The 14045-nt window shown below is 38.0% G+C and overlaps 1 protein-coding gene across 2 annotated transcripts in view; it reads right to left on the reverse strand.

Moving 5' to 3' along the window:
• UBAP2 (ubiquitin associated protein 2) overlaps positions 1–14045 on the reverse strand; it is a 115508-nt gene that overhangs the window by 52184 nt on the left and 49279 nt on the right. For both annotated transcript variants that reach the window (XM_069540777.1, XM_060014899.1), the window contains exons 3-5: positions 8169–8246; positions 3966–4076; positions 1380–1533 (exon numbers count right to left, since the gene is read on the reverse strand). In XM_069540777.1, coding sequence (XP_069396878.1) covers positions 1380–1533; positions 3966–4076; positions 8169–8246 — 343 coding nt within the window. The remainder of the gene's footprint in view (positions 1–1379; positions 1534–3965; positions 4077–8168; positions 8247–14045) is intronic.

A 14045-nucleotide genomic window follows, 5' to 3' on the forward strand; every position in this document is an offset into this window, starting at 1 on the left:
ATACATAATCAAACTAACAGCTATTACAGCTATTAAAGACAAGGACAAAAAGACTCCCTCCACCCCTCAACAAAAAAAGGTTTTTTAAAAAAAGGTTAAAATTTAACCAAAGGGTTTGGAAAACAAGAAAAACCAAACCAGCGTGGCTCAAAAAACTGAATGACAGCACAACCTGCTTAATTCATAGGTGAAAATTCAAAAAGAAATTAAAATGATGTACCACCTTTATTTTCTGTTTTGACGTGCCCTCCTGTAAAGTAAGTTTACTTCCAAAAAAAAAAAAATACCTTTGTTATGTAACCATACACAACAAAATCTGCTCATTGGTTAAGTTCAAAGCCTGGAAAGGCACAGATTAGCAAACTGCAATACCAAGGAAACACTGAATTCTTGGGGAAATCACTGTTAGAGAGAGGTTTTTCCAGGTTACTGTCCAGAAGATGCCAACACAGTCTTTTCTTCTCCTTATTTCTATATTGGCGTTAATGACTCTGTATAATACAGAAATTTTATGAACAATATTGGCACAGCTTGCTCCCCTCATCTCTTTTATGGCTTAAGTATGTGAGTTGTCAGTGAGGCCTTCCTTGGTCACTGTCTTTAAATTTGTCAAACCCGTACCTATAATTCCCATCTCTCTGCCTTTGTTTTTCCCCAGAGCATAATTTTCTACATAATGCCATTAAAATATTACAATATCAATATGAAATGTTACTTCTCTTTTTTATTGTTACATCTCACTCTACCTCCCTTAAAAGATGTTTTAGAAGGGCAAAGATTTCTGTTTTCTTCATTGCTGTATGACTTGAAGACTATCCACTACACTGTAGATACTCAATAAACATCTGTGGTATAAATAAACTAGCAAAAGTCTATGAAGGAACATGTTAAATATTTATCATCATTTAGCCACTTTGGTACGTCTGCATAGGAGGTAGTGTTGTTTTGGGTGAATGATGCCAAAACCTGAGTCAAATGGAGAGAACTGAGAAAAACCTTTCCTATTCAACAACTTTCCTCTTAATCTAAACCTTGCATATATCATGAGTATCCATAAGTGGGGAAGAATAAACAGCTTTAGCTACCAGCCAACAAAAAAACCTTCTTTAAAATTAGACGATGCACTTGATTCATAACAGAAGGCAGTCTTAAGACACAACACAAATACCTACAGCCCAGGTCAGTGCTAATATGAAATTGTATCAGTTAGGGTGCTAATAAACTACTCAGTTGTAGCTCATTTCTAACTGTTAACTATACTAACAAATACGGCACTGAGAAAGTGGATTTATAGGCATTCATTGGATCATTCTATCAGCTTTTCAACATGCACGAAAATTTTCATAAAACCAAAGGTGAGGAGAAAGGTCTGTACTTACAGTCTCTCCCACGATTGCCACCTCTTACTTTCCGGTTGTTGCTTCCGCGTCCACGGCTCACTTCTCTCTCACTTCTCTTCTCTCTATTCTCTTTGTTTTCTGAACTTTCTTTTCCAAAATTCTTCTTCTTCCCTCCTACAGTCTCCCATGAAGTCTATCGAAAATAAGAGCATTTATTCAGAGTTACCACTCAAAGTGTGGACAATCATCAAGAGTGTGTGCATTTATCTTTCAGACCTAATTACGCATGCCTTACAGCTTGCATGCCTACCATTTTAATTCTTCTCCATAAACGTACTGTACTCTCTGATGATAACGACAGCAAATCTCGTTAGGTTCCTGTTGCTACAGAGAGCACAAAAGATTACAGCAACTAGTTGAACTGACAACATACTATATGTTGTCCCACCACAGAGCCTTTTCCTATGCTGATAAGCATAAAGTAAATGTTATTTCCCCAAGCTCCCACTCTATGCCATCCCCACCTACCTCAGTAGTAGCCATGGCTACTGCAGACAACAAGGTAAGAAGGCAAACAGGATGAAAGAAAAGATGGACCATGGAGTAATCCTAAACAAACCAGGGTTTCAAAGGACTTCCCCTCTGCCTCTCCATTTTCCCTATAGCCTTCTCATCTCCAAACAGGCAAATGCCTTTTGTGTCTGTATTCAGGCCCTAATTTGCTAGTTTCTCACCTTTTAAGAAAACAACATGCCAGATCTAGCCCCAACCGTGTGACTTCTAGGTTCAAGAGGTAACCAAAGGGCTTCCCTGGTGGCACAGTGGTTAAGAATCTGCCTGCCAATGCAGGAGACACATGTTCCAGCCCTTGTCCTGGAAGATCCCACATGCCGCGGAGCAACTAAGCCCGTGTGCCACAACTACTGAGACTGTACTCTTGAGTCAGTAAGCCACAACTACTGAGCCTGCGTGCCACAACTACTGAAGTCCATGCTCCTAGAGCCCATGCTCTGTGACAAGAAGCCACCGCAATGAGAAGCCTGTGCACCGCCAATGAAGAGTAGACCCTGCTCGCTGCTACTAGAGAAGAGTCCGCATACAGCAACAAAGACCCAATGCAGCCAAAAATAAATAAATTAATTAATTTAAAAAAAAAAAAAAGAGGTAACCAAAGAGATCTTTATGTAACTTTCAGCCTAGAACCACCTCCTTTAGGTTCAGTCCCAAATGAGGAGAGGAAGCTGAAAGTCTTTATTGAGATAGAACTGGCTGATCATGTAAAACTTAAAAGATTCACCCAGCCACCAAAGAAAAGGAGTGATGAATCTGCGGGAGCTAAAGGAAAGGCAACAGGAAAACAGTATTCAAGCTTATCTCTACCATATAAAAGAAAATATGCCCTCCAATTAATGATTTGGAAATATTTCATTTATTCACAGTGATTTTTTTTTAATAAGAAAGCAGTTAAGCCCTTCAGTTCATTTTAAAAATAAGGGAGAACTATTCTACACTGCATCCATTAGCAATGAGGTGAACATCCCCCATAGTTTATAAAACCCAGCAAATACATGCCCAAGTGTCAGCAAACAAAAACTCTTCAAAATTTTATTTCCTCACTTAACATGATATATTTTCCCAACAAACTCACATACTTGGTAGTTCATCATGCTGGACCAGTGTAATCTTGCATAGAATTTTACGCACAAATACTGCTATATACTCAAATAACAAAATATTTTCCCAATTATCATTAATTTTTATAATTACAAATTTTATTCTGCTTGTTTCCTATTAAATAAAAATATACTCATTTCAGTTTTGAGCTTGTCACAGTAGTTCATTTTAATACAGCCTGTGCCTAAAAAAGCCTACCCCTAAAAACGAGAACTCGATTAAACCTAAACAATGATAAGGAAGGCACTTTTTGATGTGTTCATCTTTATACCCCACTTAGGTGAATCATTATTTGTTTTAATCTGCTCTGAACTGGTTTCCTCAATGAAAAAATACAAATGAAATACTGTGTAATTTCCATGTAGAAATCAAAAGATTAGGGCCGACACCTGCCTCTGGTGTGGCTTTAGCTGCATCCTTCCTAAAATAAAAGGGAGGAGCTTTAGTGTGCATGTGCATTCCTCAAAATTGATTAAGCTTAAAAAATTTTTTTTCTTATTTTATATATCTGTCAGATTGTCATGAAAATGTGTCTGTAGAATATTCACACATAAGCAAATAGAGATACCAGCAAATCCTGGTTTTCTGTTAGTCTAGAGATATAAGGAGTGGTAAAAGGTGACAATTGAGATGAAGAAACATGAGCTGTGGAGCCAAGAGAAGTTTTTCAGGTGGTGAAAATGTCCACAGGCCCAGATAATTTTGGCAACTGTGTAAGGCTGGAGTAGATGACCAAGTTCTCTTTCAAGTCTTCAGATTCTACAACTTCATGAAGAAAACATACATAACAAAAACAGTCATTTCAGGTTAGTGTTCTTTCTGGACTCAAAACATATATGTAATGGCACCCATAATCCCCCTCTACCACCACCCCCGAATAAGGTGAAGTTGAAAATCTAATATGGAACTGGAGAGAAATCTTAGCATTGCAAATCAATTAATAATACTTACCGTGTCTGAATTCCCTTCCAGCAATATATTGATAGCTTTGTTGACATCTCCATTACAGTCATGCAAAGCCACTATGCATTCATCCTGATTTTTTCCTGTCACTTCCATAAGCTGTTGGAATTATAAGGCAATGATTAGGGAAACAGAAGAATGGCACTTGATATTAATCCTAAGATTCTACTATATAAAGACAGAGATTATGCAATCCTTCCACATGAAGATGGCCTTTTCAACACTCTGAGATTACAATCCAAGATCAGGTTTACCTGTTTTTGGGGGCTACTCCATGTCTTTCGACCAATACTGGTAAAGTCAAGCTATAAATCAACCCTCCTCCAAGCTGACAAAGTATCAATTCTTAATCGGCAGCACATACATACCAACATTCTCAGAATACTCAGGATGAGCTATGTGACTGCTCAAACTAGTTCAATGGCCTGGGACTCCCATATTTCTGAGCTACTCAAATATTAAGTGGAACTATATGTTTCCCAAAGACCAAGCATGAGTATGTGGCCACAATTAGCCGAACATCCAGTCCAACTATTTGCACTGTCCAACAGTCCAGTTGACTCCATCAATGTTCCATACATGGGCTATCACTGCTTGGATTAGAACACTGCACATATAAAATAATTTTTAACACCCTAAAGTCTCACAATTAGAATTTGGCAAAGCAATCTACAGATTCAATGAAATCCCTATCAAATTACCAATGGTATTTTTTACAGAACTACAACAAAAAATCTTAAAATTTGTATGGAGACACAAAAGACCCTGAACAGCCGAAGCAACCTTAAGAAAGAAAAACAGAGATAGAGGAATCAGGCTCCCTGACTTCAGACTATACTACAAAGCTACAGTAATCAAGACAGTATGGTAATGGCACAAAAACAGAAATATAGATCAATGGAACAGGATAGAAAGCCCAGAGATAAACCCACGCACATATGGTCATCTTATCTTTGACAAAGGAGGCAAGCATATACAATGGAGAAAAGGTAGCCTCTTCAATAAGTGCTGCTGGGAAAACCAGACAGCTACATGTTAAAGAATGAAATTAGAACACTTCCTAACATCATACACAAAAATAAACTCAAAATGGATTAAAGACCTAAATGTAAGACTGGACACTATAAAACTCTTAGAGGAAAACATAGGCAGAACACTCTTTGACATAAATCACAGCAAGATCTTTTTTGATCCACCTCCTAGAGTAATGGAAATAAAAACAAAAATAAACAATGGGACCTAATGAAACTTAAAAGATTTTGCACAGCAAAGGAAACCATAAACAAGACGAAAAGACAACCCTCAGAATGGGAGAAAATATTTGCAAATGAATCAACGGACAAAGGATTAATCTCCAAAATATATAAACAGCTCATGCAGCTCAATATTGAAAAAACAAACAACCCAATCCAAAAATGGGCAGAAGACCTAAATAGACATTTCTCCAAAGAAGACATACAGATGGCCAAGAGGCACATGAAAAGCTGCTCAACATCACTAATTATTAGAGAAATGCAAGTCAAAACTACAATGAGGTATCACCTCAAACCAGTTAGAATGGGCATCTTGAGAAAATCTACAAACAACAAATGCTGGAGAGGGTGTGGAGAAAAGTGAACCCTCTTGCACTGTTGGTGGAAATGTAAATTGATACAGCCACTATGGAGAACAGTATGGAGGTTCCTTAAAGAACTAAAAATAGAATTACCATATGACCCAGCAATCCCACTACTGGCCACATACCCAGAGAAAACCATAATTCAAAAAGACATATGCACCCCAATGTTCACTGCATCACTATTTACAAGAGCCAGCTCATGGAAGCAACCTAAATGCTCATTGACAGACAAATGGATAAAAAAGATGTGGTACATATATACAATGGAATATTACTCAGCCATAAAAAGAAACGAAATTGAGATATTTGTCATGAGGTGGATGGACCTAGAGACTGTCATACAGAGTGAAGTAAGTCAGAAAGAGAAAAACAAATATCGTATATTAATGCATATATGTGGAATCTAGAAAAATGGTACAGATGAACTGGTTTGCAAGGCAGAAACAGTGACACAGATGTAGAGAACAAACGTATGGACACCAAAGGGGGAAAGCGGGGCTAATAGTGGTGGGATGAACTGGGAGATTGGGATTGACATATATATACACTAATATGTATAAAACGCGTAACTAATAAGAACCTGCTGTATAAATAAATAAATAAGAAAAAAATTAGAATTTGGCAGCTATCACAAAACTCACTCCTGGACATACTATTTTCTCAAGTAGCCTCAACAGGGTGCTATGTTTGAAATCAAAGAAATCTCCTTGGTGCATTCCCTTTAACAAGGGATAATTAAGCTACTTAATATTTTCAACACAAGGAACAATCACAGATTAGGCACAATATAGGTTTCTCAGTTATCAGTGAACAAATGTATGATTTAAATATCTGCTGTGTTTTAAGTATCTTTAACTATTTTAGTATGTATCAGCTGCAGTTCAAAACAGTTTGACCCCCAACATCTGAAGCGATTTCTCTGTGGTCACAAAACAATTAGCCTTTCGGGAAGCCAGGTCTCCTGGTCTCATAAATACAGCTCTTTACACCACATCATTCCATCTGATTTCCTCCCTGTGTTACCCAGCAAGGTTCTATACATTCTACAGCTTTCCCATGCTTCAGTCTTTGGATGTCTACTAATAAGGTCAGATTTTTATCAACGATCTATAGTAGGTCAATACCCGTCACATGCAGTTGTTAAGATGCACAGCAGGGACTTCCCTGGCGGCGCAGTGGTTAAGAATCCACCTGCCAATGCAGGGGACACAGGTTCGAGCCCTGGTCCTGGAAGATCCCACATGCCATGGAACAACTAAGCCCACAAGCCACAACTACTGAGCCTGCATGCCACAACTACTGAAGCTCACGCACCTAGAGCCTGTGCTCCGCAACAAGAGAAGCCACCGCAATGAGAAGACCAGGCATCACAACAAAGGATAGCCCCCACTCGCTGCAACTAGAGAAAGCCCACGCACAACAAGCAAGACCCAATGCAGCCAAATAAATTAATAAATAATATTTATTTAAAAAAAAAAAGATTTATAGTAACCTTCAAAACTCCCCCAGTGATTGGATTAGTAAGAGAGAGAATCATCGTTAAAACTTAAAGCTCTGGGGCTTCCCTGGTGGTGCAGTGGTTGAGAGTCCACCTGCCAATGCAGGGGACGTGGGTTCGTGCCCCGGTCTGGGAAGATCCCACATGCCGCGGAGCGGCTGGGCCCGTGAGCCATGGCCGCTGAGCCTGCGCGTCCGGAGCCTGTGCTCCGCAACGGGAGAGGCCACAACAGTGAGAGGCCCGCGTACCACAAAAAAAAAAAAAAAACTTAAAGCTCTGAACTCCTCTACCAGGGCTCTTTTTTGTGTATCTGCTATGCTACTCAGATAAAAGGCGATATAATATGTAGAAGTATGTCTCAAACAATTCATAAATCTCATTCCAGCGAATAAGTTCTATGATTTTTAATAAATAATTTTTGTGGCTTTCCAAAAATATCACCATTAAGTCTAATGACAGCAACTATAAGTAAGAAGAAAGAGTTTACATACTAAAGGGCTAAAATAAAGAGTTCACCAAGGGACTTTCACTCCAAGGAATTACTGGTAGACCTCTACCAAGGCAAAGGTTATTGCTTCGTTTCTAGAATCTTGAAGGGAAAAGAAGTCTTATCAGGAAAGAAGAATGTGCAATTAAAATAATATTATATCAGTGAAGTTCTAAGTGAAGACATCACCCTAAAATTTAATTTTATAACTTTTCCAATCTACGTTTGGGACCACCACAATATGTGAAAAGGCAAATCAGCTCTTCTGTAACACTGAACAAAATTTTCTGAGAACCTGCCATATACTAAATATACTTTCTATGCACAGGTATATACAATGCCACTGTACTTTCACAAATGCTCATTGTTCACATGTAACACTAGTAACTCAGAAAGGTTCTACTGCCAAAACTCCTTCGCTCTAGCCACCAATACAGGTATTTTGATTTTGAATCACAAGTTCAAAATCCAATTATTTACAACTAAGCAAGAAGCATAATTTAAAATAAGAATCTCTAGTGAAATTATCTTTTTAAGCACAGTAAGAATAGATTACAAAAATGACAGTATCCTTTGCCAGAAACATACCTGTTTAACTTTAGCTTCAAACTCTGAATCATTTTTATCAAAGATCACTTGAGCAAGACGCATCTGTTCAGCTGTTGCCTGGAAAAGCACATACAACTGTTCAAGATTGGAGCACCAAAAATACAAGTTAGATGCCAAAATCTGGTATAAACAGATAAAAACTCTCTATCACTGTGGTAACAGAAATACTGATTGACTAAAAAAAAGGACTCTGAATTTAGACCTCTTAAATGTCTACAGTGTATTCCCAAAAGGTAAATAAGCATCAAATTAAATAGCATAAAGGTCCCAGTCCTTTGACCAAAAGACCTGAAGTCCTGTTCATCTTCATTAGCCTTGTGACTCATTTGAATTTTCTTTTTTGAATTTTCTTTCCCCTGGGCAGATGAAGTTACAGCATAACAGAAAGTGGAAGAACAGGAAGCAGTGGAAACAACCGCCAGGATACAGGCTTAGACACAACCTTGCTGTCAAAAAGCAAAAAACCTCTGCTATCAACTCAAAAAAGGTCAGTTCGGAAGGGAAAAGGCTGTATTTATCTAAATAAAAATTATTTTTTAAGTTACATTTTTATTTTTAACCACAATTTTAAAATGGTTTTAATTTAACAGAATTTTAAGGAAGCAACTTTCAAACGCTTAGTCAACTATGTAGAAAACTCTTTTCCAGTTGCTTTTTTCACTCAAAATCCTTCTTAAAAAAAAATTCAAATTACCGAATTTTTGAGGTTTCCTTTTGTAGTATTTCTGGCAATTAAAAATTAGAAAGGTTTTATTTATTTATTTATTTATGGCTGCGTTGGGTCTTTGCTGCTGTGCGCGGGCTTTTCTCTAGTTGTGGTGAGCGGGGACTACTCTTGTTGCGGTGTGCGGGCTTCTTATTGCCGTGGCTTCTCTTGTTGCGGAGCACAGGCTCTAGGCGTGCGGGCTTTGGTAGTTGTGGCTCGCGGGCTCTAGAGCACAGGCTCAGTAGTTGTGGCGCACAGGCTTAGTTGCTCCGTGGCATGTGGGATCTTCCCAGACCAGGGCTCGAACCCGTGTCCCCTGCATTGGCATGCAGATTCTTAACCACTGCACCACCAGGGAAGCCCAGAAAGATATTTTTTAAATGAGGAAACTTTGGGGAATTCCCTGGCAGTTCAGTGGTTACAACTCCGTGTTTTCACTGCCAAGGGTGTGGGTTCTGTCCCTGGTCAGGGAACTAAGATCCCACAAGCCATGTGGCACAGCCAAAGAAATAATAAAAAATAAGAAATTTGAAAAAGGTAACTCTTGTGCATCAGTTAATAGTAACATACCAACCATTGCTAGCTAAAATCTTTACTAACTCCCAACATAAATATTTTTAAAGTTAAATCATTTAAATTACTGAATGAGCTTGGGGGGGAGGGGAGACCCACCAAGTGCTAATAATAAACAACTTTTTAAAAATATATTTATGTATGTATGTATGTATGTATGTACGGCTGCATTGGGTCTTCATTGCTGTGTGCAGGCTTTCTCTAGTTGCGCAGAGCAGGGGCTATTCTTCTTTGCAGTGTGCGTGCTTCTCATTGCGGTGGCTTCTCTTGTTGCGGAGCACGAGCTCTAGGCGTGTGGGCTTCAGTAGTTGTGGCACGCAAGCTCAGTAGTCGTGGCTTACGGGCTCTAGAGCGCAGGCTCAGTAGTTGTGGCGCACGGGTTTAGTTGCTCTGCAGCATGTGGGATCTTCCCGGACTAGGGCTCGAACCCGTGTCCCCTGCATTGGCAGGCTGATTCTTAACCACTGTGCCACCAAGGAAGTCCCAACAAACAACTTTTCACCTTTGCTTTTAATATAGATTCATAATAATCTCAATGGGGGTGGAGGGGGAGAGGTTGTTAGTGTTTTTTACAATGTAAAAACACTTCTCATAAGAGCTTTCCAGTCCATGTTGTTGGTTGATTATACAAGCTCCCACTACCTTTGGTCTGTTCCCTCCAATCCAATGGCCAATCCTTTCATCCCAACCTATGCCTGGTGTGACCTCAGTTGTAGTGTTACATTACACCCAGAAAGATGTTTGTACAGTTTCTACACACACGGCAAATTTTACCTCAATCCTAACCAGTATATATAAGGGCCTTTTTTACACACACCCTCAAGTGAGAAGTCCCAATGCAGCAGCCAAAGGGACCAAGGTATGAAATAACTGAATGAAGTAAAAAGGAAAACCAAAGGGGAAGGTGAGTTCTGGAAGACGGCACTTCCACGTTATACATTTGAGCTTTGGGTAGTGGCAACCTTTTATGAAAGTAAGCCACTGGGATAAAAAAACTATATATATATATATATATAAATAAAAACTGAATCACTCTGCTGTACAGCAGTAATTAACACAACATTGTAAATCAACTATACTTCAATAAAAATAAAAAATAATTTAAAAATTAAAAAATAATAAACTAAAAAGAAAAAAAGTAAACCAATGTGGCCCTTAGTGCCAAAACCCTGCATGATTAATTTTTGCCCATTTTTCCTGATAGCAATCACTTCTACTCTGAATTTCAAATCTAGAAATTGTACCTCAACACATATTCATTGAGCCCTGCTGCAACCCAAGCAATATGAATGTTCATCACTTACCATTAAATTTCCTTAAATTACAAAATTTTCACAAAGCCCACAAGAAAATAACAGTGACCCATAAGGTAACTATCTAATACCAAAAACTATTTATTTGGTACTTACATATTTTTCTCTTATATCAAAAACAAAATACTAATCACACTACTTTGTAGGAATACATAATCAATTGTAAATACCTATATCATAATGCTTATTAGCTGCATACAAGTCTACAGGATAGGTCTTGCATTTTACTTACTCTGAATTCTTCATTACTACCCAAACACTACAGGGAGCCATTGTTACATCTAATACATCCAGGATAGCTTTCTTAGAATAAATACAAAGATGTGAAACTACTAGGTCAAAGAAGTATATAGAAAAATGTTAAAAGTAGTTTCATACCATCTGCTCAAAAATGCTCTTCACAAAGGCTGCAAAACTTTATACTCAATTAACAGTGTAAAAGAGCCTGCTTCCTCAAACTCCAGTCTAAAAAAATGCAAATTTAACCAATTAAAAATGATCTCTATTTGGTTTGATTTTTACTTCTTAGATCATTAGAGTAATCTTTTAAAAATACACTTACTGGGACTTCCCTGGTGGCGCAGTGATTAAGAATCCGCCTGCCAATGCAGGGGACATGGGTTCAAGTCCTGGTCCGGGAAGATCCCACATGCCGCAGAGCAACTAAGCCCGTGCGCCACAACTACCAAGCCTGCACTCTAGAGCCTGCAAGCCACAACTACTGAGCCCACATGCCACAGCTACTGAAGCTGGTGCGCCTAGAGCCCATGCTCCCCAACAAGAGAAGCCACCGCGATGAGAAACCCGCGCACCACAACGAAGAGTAGCCCCTGCTTGCTGCAACTAGAGAAAGCCCGTGCACAGCAACAAAGAACCAACACAGCCAAAAATAAATACATAAATAAATTTTTAAAAAATAAAAATACACTTACTAATATGGCAATGATAAAAAGACTATAAGAGGGAGTAGTAGAGCCGAAAACATCTTCATTTTGCAACCATCACAGTAAAGCCTATTTCAAACAAGAATCATCAACGAATGCTGATTCTAAAGGGGAAAGCTTGATGAGGAAGAGGTTATTTACACATGGTCTCGAAGTGTCTCCACAAAGATTATTTTTTAGTTGCTGGCAGAAATCTAGTAAACAACAAATTAGGGGAAATGGGAAAATCTGGACTCAGTGATCAAAATTAACATCCTCAGGGAGGGGCAGAGAGACATCACGTGACTCTACATATGGTACTCAGAAATACTCAATGTCGGTTAAACAGCATTCCTGAGATCTATAACCTGAATCTCATCAGAAGGAAACATCAAAACACAAATTCAAATTGAACATTTTTTACAGTAATTGGCCTTCTTCAAAATTGCTATTATTTCAGAAGACCAAGAAAGGTTAAGAACAGTTCCAGATTAATGAAGACTAAAAAAGCATGTCAAGCAAAGGGGATGTGATGATGCTATACTGGAAGAAGAAAACGTGCTATAAAGGACATTACTGGAGTAACTGACATTACTGGAATAAATGAAAGTTCCACATTGACAAAACCGGAATATTAACTGTAGAGAAAGAACACTGTAACAATGATACATTTAAGAAATTTGATAGTGGAATTATGTTTGTATAAAGAAACATCTTTGTTCTAACTTTATAGCAAACCTAAAATCCCGTGGACAACAACAACACAGGATAAAACTAGGTGACAAGGTATCCCTTACAAACCTCAAAATACAAAGAGGAAAAGAAAAAACAACAGATACAAGATCTGCATGGTAATAATTGTGGCAGAGGCCAGCACTGGGGTGTTTGACTGGCCTAAGAACAGGAAAACCCCAAGTAGCCAAGAGGCACTTACTGGAAAGTAAGGTGGGCCAATTTGAGCACAGCACCTGGCACTATAGGGTTCTGACAACTCCAAGAGCAAACTATGTGTGAGGATTGCAGAAAGGTTTAAATAGGCTGGGGTAGTTACCATCATAAACTACTGAAACTAACCAGCTAAGGTTCCCATCAAGAGAAAATACTGGGAGTAAAATCAAAACTGGGCCACATATATAGAAAAATCTAAAAAAGTCCACACTGAGGGAGGAGAACAAAGACAGGAAATCTCAGAAAGCAAGCCAACATAATTATTCAGAAAAAGAGGAAACACTATGAACATGGCACTTTAACATGGCACCATGGTGCCATGTTAAAGTCCAAGAAGACTCATTTCACATAAAAATGAGCAATAGAAAATTAAAGGTCAAATCCCATACAAAGTTACTATAAGAGAAAAAGAATATAAGCAGATTAATACCCACCAAAACCAATGACAGTACACCAAAAAAGGTGCCTAGGAAAAAAGCAAAACTGCTATCTTCTGTTTCAAAATGCACTAAAAGACTGAGCATGAAGAAAACAATAAAGACGTAAAAGAATAACATTTTATATCTAAGTTTTTCTAATTCAGAAATGAAAATGAAGACTAAACTAGAAGGAACACAAAAATAAACTTAACAGTTAATGCTACAAGAGAAATAAAAGGTGAAAGAGGAAAAATACTTTAAGTAAAAAATTTAAAAAAGGAAAAAGAAAAGATAAAAGAATGGTAGAAAGAAAGTGTCAAATGTTGAATGTAGGCAAAAGACAACTCAACCTGAATCTGTGGAGAATACAAGTCTCTGAAGAAGACAAGGACAGAAAGGAAACAGTACAAGTGTTTAAAGCTAAAATTCAAGAGAAATGTCTGGAAAGCAAATAGAATAATGTTCAAATTTGTGAAAGAAAACACACCATACTTAAGAACATCAACCCATAACAACCCATACTGAGAAATTTTCTAGTAAAATATCTGGACTCTAAAAAATATCCATCGTGCATGTAGGCAGAAATGACAAAAGACTTACAAGGGAAAGAAATCAGTGTGTCATTAAACTTGTCAAAAGCAGTGCTTTATGCAAAAAGAAAATTAAGTAACATTTTAAGATACTCAAGTACAGAAAATATGAGCCTAGCATTTATAGAGAGCAAAACTGACTTTATGCTCAAATAGAAAGGGCATAAATTGTTACCAGCACGGAAGAAAACAGGAAAAAGGCTTATTCTCATGAGCCTTTCCTGAGGAATCAATAACAGCATTGGCTTCAAACAACCAAAATGACTAGAGATACTGACCTAAGTATTAATGGTGACTGTTAAGCATATACTTATTGTAGAAGTAAAACTAAATGATGTCTCAAATGGAGAAAGTACAGTATACAATGGGCACATGAATAGGGTA

Source organism: Delphinus delphis, chromosome 6 (assembly GCF_949987515.2).
Source record: "Delphinus delphis chromosome 6, mDelDel1.2, whole genome shotgun sequence".
Lineage (NCBI taxonomy): Eukaryota > Metazoa > Chordata > Mammalia > Artiodactyla > Delphinidae > Delphinus > Delphinus delphis.